Here is an 18,262-nt window from a genome sequence, read left to right as displayed (position 1 = left end):
TACTAGATTAGCCTGTCCTAAAAACTGCAGTAAATACCACAAGGAAAGCAGTTACACAAGATTAAGTTAAGTCACTGTTACTGAAGCTACATTCGTTTGGAAATCACTTATGAATCATAGCGTAAATTCTGGCAGGTCATGGAGTCAAGCTTGGCTATCATCTCAGCTCATAGCTGACAGTTCCTAAGCCAGCACACCAGCTGATGGCTCAGCGGATTCCCTCTTTTGATTGGATTTCCAAATAGCGCGCTCTATTTAAACTGCACTGCTGCTCTCCCCGCTTAAGGCTTTCCATACATGCATATGGAAGGGCAGGGGGGTGTGCTCTCCCTGCCTCATGCTTTCCACGTATGCACGTGGAAATGCGGGGAGGCCCCAGAACAGAGCCATACCGCCAAATACAAATAGCAGATGAATTAACCTATTTTGACAAAGTGGTCCTGACTGAACTACTCAAAGATCAGTGGAAGCAAGAAAAAGAAATCTCTCATAAGACAAAGCTTCAAAACATTTAATGTCTTGTTGTAAACATTCAAGTCTTTTTACATAAAATATATTTAGTGTTCTCAAATTATTTACATTTCTACTTCAAAATCAACCAAAACTAGCAAAATCTGAACACTCACTGGTTTTCCAACTAGACTCTATTAAAGTTTTGTTCTTTATCATTTATGATTATACGTGACAACTCCACCAATACCTTTAGTAAAAAAAATAATAAAAAAATAGTCATTTGATTTCAGCTTCTAACTGGGACCGTGAGACAATCTGTTGGCTTTCAAAAATCACGATTTCGAAAAGAAGAAGCTCAAAAGATAGCCAGGCATGTCAAACCTTACTCTCTATCGGGTGTTACTGCTTTGGTTTTTATGCTCTTAGCTACATTTGCAGTTAGTTGTGTAAAGTCTAAAGCATAGGGCTGGGTACCGAAATTCAATACTCTTAGACACCGACTGAATTGCCTCTAAAGTATTGAGTATCGAAAGATGCCTTGTCATTTAATACCCAATTTCACTACCTAAGGAGTAAATCTCATTGAGTCAGTGAGCCAATAAGTATGCAGCATGCTTCTACCAAGACCTATAATGTTTGTGATTGGCTGTCTAATGTTACACGTCGTAGAGGCATGCAAGAAAAACTCTACGCTGAAAAATAAAAAATAAAAATTTGTGCCGTAATGTGTAATGTTGTAACCTCTTTTTGTTTTATAAAATTGGTATCGTTTAGGAACCGGTATCGAACATTCTTTAACGATACCCAGCCCTACTTAAGCATGCTGTGTGACTATTTAATTTGGTAAAATGAATATGAAAAATATGAAGATGGTTAGCTTAGCGTAGCACAAAGACTCTCAGCAAGAAAGCGAATAAGCGTATTTACCAAAAATGACGTACTATTTCTTTAAGCCCAGTGAACTGAAGCTTTCGGTGAAGTTGAACAATCGTAAATAATGGGAACCAACTGCTAAATAGGGTCGGGGATGAAAAATAGTGAACAGGCATTAAAATATAGTTAACTCTAGTCATTAAAAGAAAGCTGTCTGTCAGTTGTCACAGTGGCCCGAGGGGTAAACCTAAAACTTCAGACATTGTTGCGTCACCACACATTCATATCGTCTAAAACTATCACTAAATAAATATCTCAAAATTCTATGTTTGCACACTATGTAACAGACTGTGTTTCAAAAGCAAATATAAATGTTTAAATAATAATAATAATGAAAGCCACCGCTGTGATTTAACTACCGGTACCAAAATAATACAATACGTTCTGTGCATAAATGTTAGACTTAGTAAACTGAAATATAAAATGATATATAAAATGCCTCATCACTGCTCAACTGTGATTTGGCAGGAGATATGACAACCAGTTGTAATGTAGCTGAATGAATATTAGAGGTCTCTAAACTCTAAACTCTTAATAATGTAAAACAGTCAGATACAGAAAATACAAGCTGTGTTTAGCAAATGTAATGCCCTTTACTATGTCGGAGAACATCCATACATGGAAATTAAAAAAGGGTAAACAGTTCCAGTCACCAGAGGCACAGTATGAGCAGACACCGCTTCAAATTCAAGTGTTTTACTTCAAGTAAAGGATATCGTCTATTCAGCGCATCTGTTTGGCTGATGTGCAGACTCCCTGATTCTGATCCAGTCAGGACAGTGATGTGGTAAAGGGGATTTGTTGACCTGAGGTCCCGACACAACGATCCAGGGCCTCTTTCAGCCCCATTAACTGGTTCCCTCCAACTCTCAGCTTCTCCCTGGGAACACAAGTCAAGAGATAAATTAGACGCAAAAACAGAACAGTGAGCTTGACCAATGGACAAATGGCCTTAACGGCCCTAAAAACTATTTCCTCAATCGTCTCGGGGTCCTACATGAACAAAAACATTTCTGCACAAGTTGGAACTCTGTATTTGTGTCTTTTGCTGCGGTCGATTTAAAGTGGAAGGAAAAAGGTGTTGTCACCTGCTTTAATGCACCAATCTGCATTAACTCTACTGAACTGCGGATAAAGTGGGGTCATCCCCACTTTGGCCACTCACCCACTTCTCCACACATTACATACTTATCATTCCAATATGCAATTTGCACTTTACATCCCACTCCATGTGTACTTGTCTTGATATTATGTCTTATTTGTATATTTGCATTTTGTATATTATGTTGATATGTGCCTATATGTATATTGTTGTCTCTATTGTACAGTATGTGTCTATATTACTATTTGTCTACTGAATGTTTACTACTACATGTCTATTTGTTGAATGTTTACAGCCTTTCAGGTAAGCTAAGCTTGCCACAGGACTGTTGTGTTTAGCACAAATTCTCAGGTAGAGAGCAATGTTGTGCCTGCTTTTTTTTTTTTTTTTTTTTTGGTTGCTACGGCTCTATTTGGGGTGTTAGCAAAAGCCACAGCCTGTTGTTAGGGTTTATATACTCTGGTTTTAGTTCAGTGGGTTTTTTTATCCATTCTTACTAGCAGCTAAATGTTTTGAATTGTGCAACCTCCCTTCGTGTGAACCTGGACGACTCCACACAGACATCTTGACGAGTTAACTTTCAATGTGCTGATCATGTTCAGCACTGAATGTTCCTAACAGACAAAAGAGCTTCTGTGTAGGCTGCTGCTTCCAGAAGCCCACTGACAACTTTTTTCACACACTTCCCTCCAGTTCATTTACATTTTTCTAGTTACGACACTGCATACATCCATGTAGTTACAAATGTACAGACAAAACACATAACCAGTTTTCACCCGTGAGCACAAACACATGCGCATATTGGCTGTCAGAGTCTTGGCAACAGCTGCCTAGCAGCAGAGACACTGAGGGAGCTTGTTGCTTGTTTGTGTCCTCCTCTGCTTTGTTTCCATTAGAACATTATGTAACTGCAGGGCAGAGAGAAGGAGGAAAGAAAGAGCAGTGTTTGCCGGCTGTTGACGCCCCCTGTTTTCACCCTACATCCATTCATCCACCTCCCCCTTCTTCATCCGAAAGTGCAGCTGTGTGTTTTTATAACCCATGGAAATCGCAGGTTGTGTTACGGACTCTTCACTCTTGCCAGGTTTAAGCTACTCCCAGATTGTGTTGGTCTGTCACAAATGATCTGGTTTAACATTCCAGCATGCTGCGTGGACAGAGGGACTGTGTGAAAGGCTTCCTGTCACCGTGTTTACTTGGCTACAACTACGGATTCATTAGTGTGACATAGTGGTCACGACAAAGAGCATCGAGCTCTTGCAGGAAGGATCTCTTAATGCAGTCACACAAAGTCAGTGACGCACATGAATTGTGCAGAGTCACTGACCCAGACCCACAATGTTCACACACAAAAGGGAGAGCTGTGCTGCTTCTGTGTGTTACATAACTGTCTGTATGTGTTTGATATAATTAATGGATATCCCCAGGAGACAGCAACGATTTGTACCAAATCGAATATAGAACCACATGATGCATTAGGATGACATAACTGATTGCTGTTCTTCTCAAGCCAATCACGTTATGCTGCTATGGACACATGGATTATCTCCATGGTGACCAACTCTTGGTCTCCACAATCTACTTCTTAATATCAGAGGAAAAAGAAGAACAGAATAGTAGGCAAACATGTGCAGGAGGGTTGCTTTTCTTTTTCTTTTTTTTTTATAAAAGATAATTAATTGATTATCTGGAAACATTAGCTGTATATTTTTTATTTCTTTTTTGGTTGGACACATGCTTTGAGATTTTCTCTTGATGCTGTTAACATGAACAGTGTTTCCCTTCTTTCACTGTACACCAATTACGCTGTAAAGAATGAATCCTGTTGCACACGTTGATAATATTAACTAGCTAAGGCATTTTTAAGAGTTTTCCCGTTTGACGTTGATTTAAAAGCCTAAAAATTGACCTGACGAGTGTAAGTCAGTCGCACAGAAAGGCTTACGAAGGAAAGCCAGTTAATGATAACAAGGTGGCCCTGGGTTTGCTTAGGAAATGTTTGACCTACAAAGGCTTGCGAGGGCTTTTGGTACAGTCCAATTAGTAAATGATGAAATAGTATTATACTTCAGTAATATTATGGAATAGAGGATGAAAGAAAAGCTCTATTTCTAACATGGCTATAATCCATTTATCATTTAATTGTCGAAAAACAAAAATATTGACTTGGTGAGAAACAACTGAGAGTGAATGATCTGTTTTATCAAACACAAAGCAGTTTCTCTTCAGTGTAGCTTTTGAATCAAAAGAACAGAAAATTAATTAATGAAAGGCTTTAGGCTTTCTATAAACAAACGATGTGCTGTTCCCTATAGGATGGTTCGTTTTATGAAAACAGCAGTACAGTATTTCCCCCTAGTCATTCTGCTTGACTGAGTTATTTAAAACGAATGTGTAAATATTATGATATAAGACAATGCTGAAAAGGGCTGACTGCTATGGATAAGGAGCTGGTGTTTAAGGTTGTGTGTCTGAGTCAATTTATTGTATGAGAAATGGTATGCATGTTAAACACTGATGGTAACACGCCAACTTGACTTCACACATACAATGTAAGGGAGAGGCGATATCTTACAACTGAGGTATTTGCTCTCGCCTGTTGGCTGTGATTATTTGTAGCGTAGCTGTATTAAAACGCATCAGGCAACTATACTGACGCACATCCACAGGTGAGAAGAAGCCAGGTGTAGCAAATTCAACAGTTTCACACAAATAAGTCACCAGGGAAATCACAGACAATTGGAGCACCACACACATGCATAGAAAACATCACAAACAGGTAGAAAGAGATGCAAGGTTGCATTTATTCAAATATTTCTTGGACCTGAATGTCTTCAAGCAGAAGGCGAACTGAGCTGAGAAACAGAAACCTGGGAAACACATTTGTTTGGTTCCATTTCCAACCCACTCTCTTAAAAAACAGTAAAATCGAGATGGCATTCTGAAAAGGGCTTATGCAAACACACAAGTGCACTGTGTGTCTTTCCCAACTGGGTTGCAAATCATTTATAAGACCACATTAAAGCTCTCCTTACTGTATGCTCACACTCTTCAAATGCAGTAGCAAGTTAACAGCTAAAAACGGCAAAGGAACATGCACATACATGACAAATGTATCTAATGACAGAGTTCAGAGTCAGACTCTGATTAAGAATATAAAATTTTGAAGTGGTGTTTCTAGTAGTTTTATAAATATATCTATATTGGTTACTTTTTGATCTGTTTTATTCCATGGTAAATGGACTGCATTTACAATTTTAATGAATGAATGAAATCTTTATTTCGAACAATTTAAAGATTTATATATATATATATATATATACACACACACACACACACACACACACATATATATATATATAAAAAAAAAAAATTACAACATAACACTGGACCTGTTCGAAAAGGGATAGGTAGAAGCCATAGGCTTATCAGGTCCTACCCCGCCTTTACCACAACTAATTCACAGTCAAACTACTCCAGTTTACTTCCTACTTTATCTAGCTATTAAGATAAGGAAGAACAAAACCTCTTCCTTACATCTGTACTTTTTTTTTTTTTTTTAAATACATCTTTTGTACCTTTCTTTAAATTGCAACATATTTAGTATATTATAGTCATTTTATACTTACACTTACAATTTACCTCTCATTCACCCATTCACACACACCTGTGTCTTGCTCAATAAGACTTCGACATGTGGACAGGAGGAACTGGGGATTGAACAGTCAACTTTGTGATTACAGCGACCCACTGTACCTCCTGAGCCACAGCCATGAAGCCAACAGGCTTGTGTTATCAAGAATGATAAGCAACACAGAATCGGACATTTCGAAAATCTTATCTGTCGTCGAGGCCTACTTGTACTGAAAACTGCCTGCCAGTGACTGGACATGCTTCTGGAAAGGGCCTCCTTAAGGCTTTATATAACAGATGACATCATACTACCGCACTGAGCACCAAAATCAAATATTTAACACCACAGATAACGCGTCACTAAGTAATGGTCTACATCACTTCACAGTGAATGTACAAAATCAAATATTTAGTGGTAACCTGAAAACCTTTGGTCTCATCATGGTTTCAAGTCATTGTTCCAAGTAAGTAAGTAACTCCTTAAAATGCAGTAAAACATTCAGTTATCTGATGGTAACACTTGTTGGTTATACAATAAGCATTATCAATATACCACAGTAACCACAGTCCAAATACAGAATTATCTTTTTCAAGTGACCACCAGCTATAAAATCACTTGTGCTGTTAGTGAAAGTCAATATTAATTTTATGGGGTTATGAAATCATCAGAAACAGCTTCTGACAGTCAGGCAGCAACTTTAAGAGATAAGAGACAAATAGAGATTTAATGAATACATAGAAGTCTGGCTTGTTTCCATGAAAGCTGCTGTGTTCAATCTGCAGTAAAAAGAATTGCAGCAGCAATTTAGCGTTGGAAGCATATCATGATGGACCTGGAGTGGCGGGGTTACTGATTCTGTTCATCTCAGTATGTATGTGTGCATTCTGTTGCTCATGCATGGGGGGACTGAGGGTATAAAATAAAATATAGCTTATTTACACAAAAATGCAATGTAAGCAAATATTTAGAGCTGTAACTAACTATTATTTTTTTAATTATCAATCAATCTGTCAATTTGTTAAGTCTATAAAATGTCAAAGAAACTGTGTGACATGCAACCAAGATTCCAAAAAGCAAAGATATTACATTTCTATGTCAATAAAACACAGAACGCAAGTTGGAATCAGCATTAGCTTTATGCTTTTTCTTGATAAACGATTAACTGATTGTTAAAATTGCTGGTGAATAATTTTCTGTTGATCGACTAACCAAAATTGAACTAATAATTTCAGGACTAAAACATTTGTATTAGCATTTCCATTACCGGTTGTTTCTAACAGCAAAAGCAGTATGCAGATTATGTTAAAATACGTCATATTACGAGTGACAAGTAGGAAAAAAAGCAGCTAAGCATAAGCAGGATAAGTAGGATGACTGTGCGCTTGTATGTGTTAATAATTTAGTCTTGAGACAGGCATAATCTTGGAGAAGGCGCAAGAGTAAAGCTTGTGTTACATGAGCGAGTGAGAGAAAGGTTGGAGGTCACTTTGTAGTCCTAAACGGCAGCTCCTCTTTTTCTCAAACTGCACACAAATACCTGTGCAAGTGAACCTTCATGAAATATTGTTTTATCATTTATGCCGGTTTTGATTACTGTGACTCTGCTCACTCTGTTTATCTGGAAACTGGGAAGATTGTTCACTGAGATCACATGTTTGCTAATAACTGAAAAACAAGTCAGATGGAGATCATATGCTTTGTTGACACTACTTATCTCGTATCGTATCTCGGTTACATTCTATATTGAGAAGTCAGATGCTGCACATATGACTGATCAGCCTATGGTCTCTTAAGACACTCAGGTCTTGTTTTGGGAAGACTATACATGATGCATTTTCTGTCTCTCTGATCAGAAGACACCATTTTCCTCCTGAGGTATGTGTCTGTTATATAATAATAATAATAATAATAATAATAATAATAAGAAGAAGAATTAAAGCTGCAAGCAGCAATGAATGGGCCCTCGCCTCCTTGCAGGTTGTGGGTACTGGCGGATGCCGCTTTTTGCGGCCGTGCATTTGTGCGGCACTCAGACATTGCAAATCGTCACCAATGAAAAGGGAACTCTCTGCTGAGTTCAATGATACCTCACACAATAGTGTACAAGAAACGGGTCATTAGTTATTAAAGGGGGCATGGCTTAAGCATATGGGGCGGGGCAAACCGTCACCAATTAAAAAGGAACTCTTTGCTGAGTTCAATGATACCTCTCACAAGGGGCGTGGTCTGTGTACATTGGTGTGGCTAGAGTATAGGGGACGGCTCAATATCACATGTAGACCACACATTCTAAGTTTCATGTAAATTGGAAAACTTTTGCCAAGATACAACCGTTCCTGTTTCAACAGCCACCTACAAGAAGTTGGTCCTCTATAACTTGCGCATTGTGTTAGCTATCAAAATTCTTTTGATAACTTTTAGTCACGAGGGTCCACTGAATCTATATCCAAGTTTTCGTGCAGATTGGACTCACGGGCCATTAGGAGTTAGACAAAGTAGGTTTCCCATATATCGATATTTTGCTGATTATTTCAAAAAATTAAAACAGCGCCATCTAATGGCCGATTGCCGCCAAGTTTAGCACAGATGCTACACCGGCCATGAGGAAACTTTGTCAAGTTTCGGGGCAATCGAAATAATTGTTGCCAAGATAATGCAACTTCCTGTTTAGACAGGAAGTTGCTATAACTTGCGCATTTTTTCAACTATCAAAATTCTTTGGATAACTTTTCGTCATGAGGGTCAACAGATACTACCTGCAACGATTCAAGAAGATTGAAATCACGGCCTAGGACGAGTTCGAAAGAATGTAAAACACATGAAAAATGCATAAATTAAAAAAAAAAAAACTAATGAAGGTAAATGGGAAATATGTCCACAATGATTAGAGCAATATGTGTATTAAATATTAAAAATGGTGAAGATCGGAGCAACTATGTCCAAGTTAAGACCTTCCACGCATTAGGGGGCACTATGGAGCCCGCTTACAGGTATGGGCCAAATCGCTTAACAGTCTCGCAAAGCTCCCAGGAGTTTATGTGGGCGTCAATTTTTGTGAGTTTTTCGTATATACTGAGGCCGTCAAAAATGTGCCCAAGGGCTAAAACCAGTTAGGGTCCCACAGGCCATGCCCACTTTGACCAAACAGTACCTTACTCTAGGGGTGGCCTCAGGATTGGCCCTAGATGGTACCCTCCACATTTTGTAAAAATCTGATGAGCTGTTCATGAGATATAAACTTTTTCTACTTGTAGCGCCCCCTAGTGGCCAATGTTCGTAAAATGTGTGGAGGACCTCCAGAGGGTCATGGCAAACAAGAATCTAAAGTTTCGCGTTGGTAGTCTTAATTTTGGTCCAGATATGGCAAAGTTGGTGTTTTTTTAGTTAGCTACACAAATTTGTTTGTGCGTAATTTGTGCAATTTTTATCCGAATTTTGCCTTTTTTATGCATATTTAGCCAAATTTCGTGCAGATCGGTCGCATGGTCTAGGAGGAGTTCGGCAAAGTAGGTTTTCGATAAATCGCAATATTTCACGCATAAAAGTCTAGGGCGGAAATGGGCGTGGCCTATATCAGGAGATTCAGTTGAATCCAGGGAATACGAGAATACATAGTTTTTGAATGTGCGATGTACGGTTTGGGAGTTATAGGGTCAAACACGTTTTTTTTGTGTGTAATTTTTCGAATCTTTGTAGTGTTTACCAGGTCTGATATGTGTGCAAATTTTTGTGAGTTTTCCAGCATGCTAAGCCCCTCAAAAATGCTAGTGACGTCGCGGAATAATAATCTTCGCACTTTCAGTGCAAGGCACCGTTGAGGCCTTGCACTTTCGTGCTCGGGCCCTAATAACTTTATTATAATGGATCTTGAATCCATCAGTGTTTTTGTGCATCATTTTAAAGGTGCACTATGCGTTCCTGCATGACATTAATTCTGTTGATGTTCCAAGTAAATTTCAAACAAAACAAAAGCAAGCTCGCCCCTCCCCCCATGTTTCCGTAACTGTCACGACTAACTGACTAACTGTCACTAATCCCCACTCCCTCCCCCAACCATCTTGTCGGTGATTGGCTGGAACGTGTTTGTTTTATTTTGGTGCCTATCCTGTCCCCCTAGTGTTTGTTTGACGTTTACACACCCTGTATTGTCTCCCGAGACCGGGCTTTTTCACAGTGTATTCAGGGGGCAGGCAGCTAGCGGATCAAGAAGAGAATGAAATCACGCTGAAACCATGCAGGAACGCATAGTGCACCTTTAAGTGTGTTGTAGTGCTTACAGATAATTTCCACAAGATAACTCCTTCCAAAAGATGCTTATAATTTTCAACTTAAAAATAATCATAAATAGGCCACAGGTTGAAATAAGGTGTGTGAGGTAGATGGCATTGACAATAGCCTGGTGAAGTGACACATACCTCACTTCAGCTGTGATCCCAGCTACGCTTGCTAAGTCAACACTTCCTTTACTCTGTATAAGAGTTTATGGGAGTCCATTCAGGAGCAGTCCATACACTGTTTAATCTCCATGGTTCAAATAAAGCCGATCATACATGTATTTCTAATTCTCACTGCCACTTGAAAAGGTCAACTTAGTACAGAACCAGCATCATTCTTTTCAATGTAACAGATAAATCCTGACTCAGCAAGACACCGTGTGTGCATGTTTTAACAGCTAACAAAACAACTGATTTGTGATCCAGGTAACTGCATAGCAGTCCCATTATATGCTAGCCTGGTGGGTAATAACATTTCACTGGAATTGTACCTTGTACGATGTGTCAAATAAAAATGAGTTGATTGAATGTGGTGTGCCTTTCATCATTTCATTAGATTACAAAAGTACAAAGATCTATGAAGCTTTCTTTCAAAGAAATATGTTAATAACACACACACACACACACACACACACACACACACAATTGTTTGGAACTGTTGACATGGCCACCGTTGTTGTCAGAGCTCTGCTGGGGATATCTGTGAGGAGGGCAACTATGACAAACTAACGGTAATGACAATGGATAAACAACACACATACAGTACCTGCCCGGGCATGCTTCTACAAAGAGCACAAGAATTCGGAAAACTTGAGAATGTTTGACTTTAAATCAAACATTGTCGTTCTGGTCAGAAGAAAGTCGTTGCTATACACATACATCAAACTCAGTGGCTACATGTTAAATCAAGGCGCTGGATCTATTTCACTAGTTTTAATGCACCTAACCTCCAAAGGAAAGTGACAAAAACGGACGCTTAGCTCATCCTGGATGTTAAAACATATGGAAGCGATAAGATAGGCTTGAAGATAGGCTTGTTCCTTTTTACTACTGTTTAACTTATTTTACTATTTATTTAAATTTATTTTATCGTTATTAATACATACTGTGTGTATATGTTTATACTTATATTGTTTATATTCTTTTTATCCTTCTTATATTTGTATGTGTGACATGCTCCAACAACACCATGACAAATTCCTCGTATGTGCAACGTACTTGGCAATAAAGCCCTTTCTGATTCTGAAGCAAGTACAAGTTTATATTTGTAAAAGATTTGAGAAATCTGCCGCATTTGTCAGTGAATAGAAACGCTGACATTCAAATCAACCATTTCCTCAAAGGCCAGAGACGAAGAGAACAAAGAACAACCAGGAGACGCAAAGGACAGTAATGCATAGGTAAAGCATTTTAAAGCAGCCATATTATGCTCATTTTCAGGTTCATAATTGTATTTTAATGTTGCACCAGAATAGGTTTACATGGTTTAATTTTCAAAAAACACCATATTTTTGTTGTACTGCAGTGCTCTCTCTCACTGCTGCAGATCCTCTTTTCAGCTGGTCTCTGTTTTAGCTACAGAGTGAGACCTCTTTTCTTCTTCTTCTTCTGTACCATCTTTGATTGCACTGCACATGCCCAGTAGCTCAGATGTAGATCATGTCAGCTAGCTAGCTCCATAGACAGTAAAAGAAAGGCTGTTTCTACAACTTCAGTCAGTTACAAGGCAGGATTAGCTGGGAGACTTCTAAATGAGGGCGCACATGTAAGTAGTTCTTTTGTAGATTATGGTGAACTTGTGTGGTGTTGTAGCAGTGCTTTGCTATTGAGAACGAGGTAGCATGCTAGCGTTAGCACGCTAACGCTACGAGCTAATGGTTGCGGTTAGCCTGCTCGTTTCGGCTTGTGATGTCACAAGCCGTGCCGATTTTGAACAGCTCACCCAGAGACTGAAGGCAGGACACATTCAGAAACTGTATCTCACTCTAAACAGCATGGATGGATTTTTTTCAAAGTTTGTATCTGTGTGGAAGCACCAGAGACACAACATAACACCCCAAATCCCAGAAAAAGTGTTTTTTTCATAATATGGGCACTTTAAGCTGAGAAACGAATGTTGATGCTGGTGTCAGTTGAACATAAAGTGAAATCTTTTGAAACTTAAGTTGAATCACTGGACAAGAAAATGAAATCTCTCTTCTCCGACTTGCACAAGCAAGTAGTGCACATCAATTCACAAGAAAAGAGAATGAATTCTGTGGAAGAACAACTTCAATATTTGGAGGTTGAGTGAGATGCCCAAGGAAACAGAATGAGACGAGATGAAACAGCAAAATACGAATCCTCAATCTATCAGAAGAGGGAGACAATTGAACTATCTATCTGGTCAAGCTGATATCGGCGGAATTAGGAGTGAATAAGTAGTATATATATTGAGAAATCTATATAATGTCTTAAAAAGAAAATCTGTAGCAACTGTGTGAGTTGAGTCAAAAAAATCCATCTGATTTACCAGACAGACAGAAGTCATAGTGTAACAGCAACCATTTAAATGTATGCTCTGTATCAACAATATTATATATATTTATATATTTATTATATATATGCAATAATCATTATTATTTTTGTGTGTGTGTGTGTGTGTGTGTCCTACCTGTAGTCTTGTTGTGAGAAACAATCTAGAAGGTCTTTTGCTGTCAATCTGGAATCCACATCAACAATCTGAAACACAAGGCATATGAGCTGAACTGAAAATGAACAGGTCAAGGTGAGTTCAACATGACAAAGGACACATTTGAAAAAAGGCCAAATGATTCAATTAAAAAGGCACCCATCTAATTTTATAGCAATAACTGTGAAATGGCACCAACCTTATTAGAGTGGATGATGCCGAGCAGTGTCTGGACTTCCTCTAAACCAGGAGCTGAGGACAAGACACTGGGATGAAGAAAAACACACATTTTAGAGATGACTTCTCTTCCAGGTGAAGCCTGAAAAGGTGTGATATTTTAATTATTACCTCAGTGCAGCATTTGGTCAGTGTAAGTGAATCAATCTTTTGTTTTCACTACTGTAAGAGCATTTAAATAGTAAATTAAATTACATGCAATAAGACGTTTTCAATGTATTCTGTCCTGCTACCCCTAACTCCTTACTAACTTTCTTAAGAGAGTTTTTAACGTCGAGAAGACAATGATAAAGCACATAATTCTCTTTTTAGTTTATATACAATCTTTTGGCACAGCTGCAGATAAAATGAATACACAGATAGTTGAATGTTTTCTCTACCTATTCATCCATTCATTACCATGCACTTAACCCAACTCCACACACGCAAACACACACCACTGTCAATAGCTTTATTACAGAGGGCTACCCTGAAGGCCTAGGAAAACATAAAGTAACAGACAAAAAGAAAGCAAGTAGAGGAGGGAAGATTGAGGAATAGAAAATGGTAATTTTAGCAGAGACCTAAATTATACATGTCTAGTGTCCACAGAATGAGAAAAATTAGTGAGAGGGAGACGAAAAAAAGATAGCCTGTATGAAATGAGTCATAGCTCCGCTCAAACATGTGGAAATGAGTCTGGCTGTCTCCTAGGCAATGGTACTTGAGCAGCCCAACACACACACACACACACACGCATCTGTATAGATAAGGATATATAAGTGTGCTAAAAAATTCGAAAGAATTCACCGTTATTGCAGAAAGGTATCAAACACAACCGCCATGTTTATATTGAGTGCATGTGTAAGCATCCATCCCTCCATTAGCTATACTTGCTTATCCTTTAGAAGGGAATTCCAGCAGACATTGGGTGAGAGGTGGGTGTGTAAGCATAATGACTGTTATTTATAACTAATAGCTGAACATTTAAGTGAAGTGAAGTTTAAAATAAACTCAATGTGCTTCACACCAAAGGGGAAATCCATCACAAACATGTACAACTTTGACATATATCTACAAAAGCCACACAATTGAGCAAAGACACACACACACACACACACACACACACACACACACACACACACACACACACACACACACACACACACACACACACACACACACACACACACGGTGACTACAAGCTTGAGAGAAAAGCAAGATCCAACAAAATCTGCTTTTAAAAGAGGATGCAGTTGTGGTAGAACTTGAGGTTTTTTTTGTGCAGAGAGAACATCTGCACCTTCACCTGATTTAGGTCTTGATTGTGCACTAGCAGGATATCAGTGTCTGAACAATAGAGTGCACACTTACAGCTCCACATGCAAAAAAAAAAAGTATTATCATTACAAACAACTTTTGGAGGACACTGCTCCTCTTCAGACTGATTAACATCCCACAAAGACAGACAAAGGCTGGCAAACACAATAAACAGGGGAGATAAAGGCCTGGTGGGTGGAAGTGGTAATAAAGTGCACCTGGGACACATACTTAGGAGTTTAGTGGATAATGATCTAAGAGGGCTATTTTGTCTGTTTTATAACCACTGAGCTGACAAAACCCTGCAAGAGCATCATTTTTCTTTTCTTCATCTATCATCACAGAGATAAATAAAAACACACTTATCTTGTTGTTAAAAACATTGTCCAAATTCTTACAACTGCTTTTACTGGTTCTACAGGTCCTGCTCTACAAGATGTTTTCCTACATGAAGCAACATGTTACAGATTCAGAGGGGAGCACAACCGACCGAGAGATAACAAAATAATGCACAGCAGACACAAAACACAATTTGATTTAATCGGCACACACATTTTAAAGGTTATTTTCAGAGTACATTACAACCAAAAGGAAAAGTCTTTTATACTGGTTTTGTAGGCCGAGAGAGTAAGAATTCAGAGTGACGCAAGAATTCTAAATTGTGGAATGTGTTCTTGTTAATCATCACTAACCTAACGGGAAACAAGTTGACTGCAAGGATGTTGTGCAAGTACAAATATTTTGAGATGCCACTGCATGCCTGAGTATACCGTGGGAAAGCCTACAGGAGGTGAAGACATCTCAGGCATAACTGTTAGCATTTTCCTTCTCGAAGGCATTGTGAGAAATTAAGCAGTGCTTACAGTGTAGCGCTTTCTGTTGCGTCATGGCAAAGGTGATAAGGCGAAGCTACAAGGTTAAGCAGATTAACACTACATGCAAATAGGGCCTGACAGCTGAGAGCATACAACTCATACACATAATCAGGACACAGGAAGGCGTAGGCTGGTTAAGGACAGGTGAAGGACAGTTTAAAGGGGCTTCTTAGAGGGACTGGTTGTCCAGACAAAGGTGAGACACCTGTGAAGGCATGAGGAAGGTTAAGTCAGAGGGTTTAGTGAAGATGGACAAGTTGGTACGATGAAAAGAGATCGCCACAATAGTTATGGAGGGTGTTGCAGGAGAGGTTTTCAGAGGTGCCACAGAATTCCTGCTCAGAAACCTAATTTTTGACCTCAATTTATTCTCATATGACCCAGGCTCTTTAAACCCACAGAGGATTAACACGGGGTCTGTAACACATTTTGCATATGGATACAGCTATAGCAATCAAGTTTAACTTTGGTATACAAGGCAGTCCTTTTAGCTCTGCATTTGTTCTCCACCATCTCCTGAGTAGGCCTGCACGATTAATCATTATAAAATCGCGATCTCGATTCACCCCTGTTCGCGATTTAATTTTTAAATGACTTCGGGTTTTTTGGGGGCATTTTCAGCCTTTATTTTGATAGGACAGCTGCAGACATGAAAGGCAAGCAGTTAAAGAGCGTGCTAAGAAATCATTCTGTTTTTGATACTGTACTTAAATTGGCAATTGACAAACTCCATTTCTCTAGAGACTGAAGCTGTAGCTGCAGCATGTTGACTGACATGTTTTAATTATGTAAAGACATGTTTAAGGAGTTCAGATAGAGCCTGCATCAGGGCCATATTTAGTTCAGTGTGTTATATGTCACTATTTTTGGTAGCCTACTGTATTTAAATGGCCAGTATGTACTTTATTTTCTTTATTCATTGAAGCCTCTATGTGTACAGGCTTGTGGTGATGCGCAATGTGCTATAGGTGGCAAAAAAAAAAAATCTATGTTTAGTACTGCCAATTTGTTTTGTTTTGTCATGGTTCCTGTGTGCAATAAACATTACAGTTCGTGAGAAATAAATCGTGTCAGAGAATCGATCAATCAATTCACAATATTATTACCAGACAGTCTCTAACTTTGCCGGGCAGGTAGTGTGCATTTGGTTTTTAGAGATTTTTCGCTTAAAAAAAAAAAAAAAAAACACTATGAGAGAGTGAAACGAAAGATTGCGGGCTGGAAAACTAAAACAATGAGCTACAAGTCGCTACAATATTCTGTAGAGCTGAGGGGAACGGCATAGTCGAGTGATAAATCTTTGTGGGTTCATCACCACAGGCTACCTCCTTTCACATAGTTGTACAAAGTGAGTAATATAAAGTTAACATAGAGGACATAGTGGCTAACAGGGAGAGAAGCAGAATGTCTAGTGATATGAGTTGGCTGAGATACCTGCTGAAGGCTTGGAGCAGCTGTGAGACCATGGAGGACAGTTTGTGCAAACAGACCAAAGCGTCCTGTGGTGGCGGAGGGCCTCCTACTGATTGAGCCCTCTGCATGGTGTGAGGGTCAAAGCCCAGAGCTTTGAACACTTCTAAGCTGAAACATGACAGAAACAAATGACCTTAGAGGGTCAGTGGAATGGAAATGGAAAAAACACAATAATATAAAAATAAACAACCTCCAAATTGTTTTGTTCCTGCTAATTTTCTTTCTACTTTCCACTACACATTCTATTAGCAGAAGTGTTGCAAGAGACCTCGTTCACTCTATATAATGGTGTCTTCTTGCAGCAGGAAACAACAACTTTTGAATGTAAGGTGACATAAAGTCCAGGTAAAAATCAAGGCATTTTTTCTTCAAATATGTAACATATCATTCTCAAATGTCTGCAGTAGAATCATCCCAGTACTGCATCAGTCAAATCCATGTTACACCCACCTTAATTGGAACACATTAGCCCAGATGTTCTCAAACAGGGCCCATACTTCCTGGTGAGAAACCTGAGCAGATGTGGGTTGTTTGTCTTCATCATCATCATTCATGACAACATCACAGGCAGGAGATTCCCACTACACACACAAACACACATACACATATGTAGATATAAAATCCAATTGTGTCAATTAAAAACCTGTGTATAGTATGAAAATGCATCCTGCTGTCTGGGTTATTATTATTGTGGTAATCAACTCTTTCAAATCTAAAAGAGAATAGATTTTCCCCACTTGCTATCTGGGTATAAACACATCACACGATACAAACAGGGTATGAAAATATTCTGTGCTTCCAAACCACCACAATGTAAAAACAATTAAGAGAGTGCAGTCCTAGAAAAGGAGGTAACTATTTGAACAGACCGGAAGTGGAATACTTTGAGGTGTCTAATTTGCTCCTAGCTGACCTGCGGTTGTAGCTTATTGTAAATGTTGTCCATTATGGAGATGGCACTGGGAACACGGCTTGAACTTTTCCCAAACGCTTTCACAAGCTCCTTAGCTTCTTGGAGGGCCGCTGAGGTAGCGCTACAGTCCGCAGTTTCACCTGGGTAAACACATGAGAGATAGATATCACCCATCATGTGGGTCAGTGCCAGTAGATGCACATAGATGCACTTCAAAATATACAGACAATCAGTTGCCAGTTTGGTACACCTAGGCAAAAGGAAGATGGATGTGTTGTGTATATAAGAGGAACAAAAGAGTCAGGCAGCTAGACACTGGCCAAAAACAAGTCAGCTGAGAAACTGTGAGCATGTGTCTTATGTCCAACTCTGTTTTTGCTATACTGAATACTTGAAAG

General features: G+C 39.0%; 1 protein-coding gene across 2 annotated transcripts in view; it reads right to left on the bottom strand.

Moving 5' to 3' along the window:
* Positions 1-2,086: 2,086 nt before the first annotated feature.
* The window catches only part of swt1 (SWT1 RNA endoribonuclease homolog), a 28,776-nt gene continuing 12,600 nt past the window's right edge, over positions 2,087-18,262 (bottom strand). Inside the window, exons 12-17 of one of the 2 annotated variants that reach the window (XM_031313893.2) lie at positions 17,865-18,004; positions 17,402-17,532; positions 16,913-17,059; positions 13,267-13,333; positions 13,050-13,117; positions 2,087-2,266 (exon numbers count right to left, since the gene is read on the bottom strand). In XM_031313893.2, the coding sequence (XP_031169753.1) occupies positions 2,158-2,266; positions 13,050-13,117; positions 13,267-13,333; positions 16,913-17,059; positions 17,402-17,532; positions 17,865-18,004 (662 nt within the window). In that variant the 3' untranslated portion in view covers positions 2,087-2,157. Of the gene's footprint in view, positions 2,267-13,049; positions 13,118-13,266; positions 13,334-16,912; positions 17,060-17,401; positions 17,533-17,864; positions 18,005-18,262 lie in introns of those variants that run through there. The other variant, XR_004898889.1, reaches the window with a different exon arrangement.

Source organism: Sander lucioperca, chromosome 11 (assembly GCF_008315115.2).
Source record: "Sander lucioperca isolate FBNREF2018 chromosome 11, SLUC_FBN_1.2, whole genome shotgun sequence".
In the NCBI taxonomy this organism is placed as follows: Eukaryota; Metazoa; Chordata; class Actinopteri; order Perciformes; family Percidae; genus Sander; species Sander lucioperca.
This window is presented reverse-complemented; position numbering and strand designations above follow the sequence as displayed.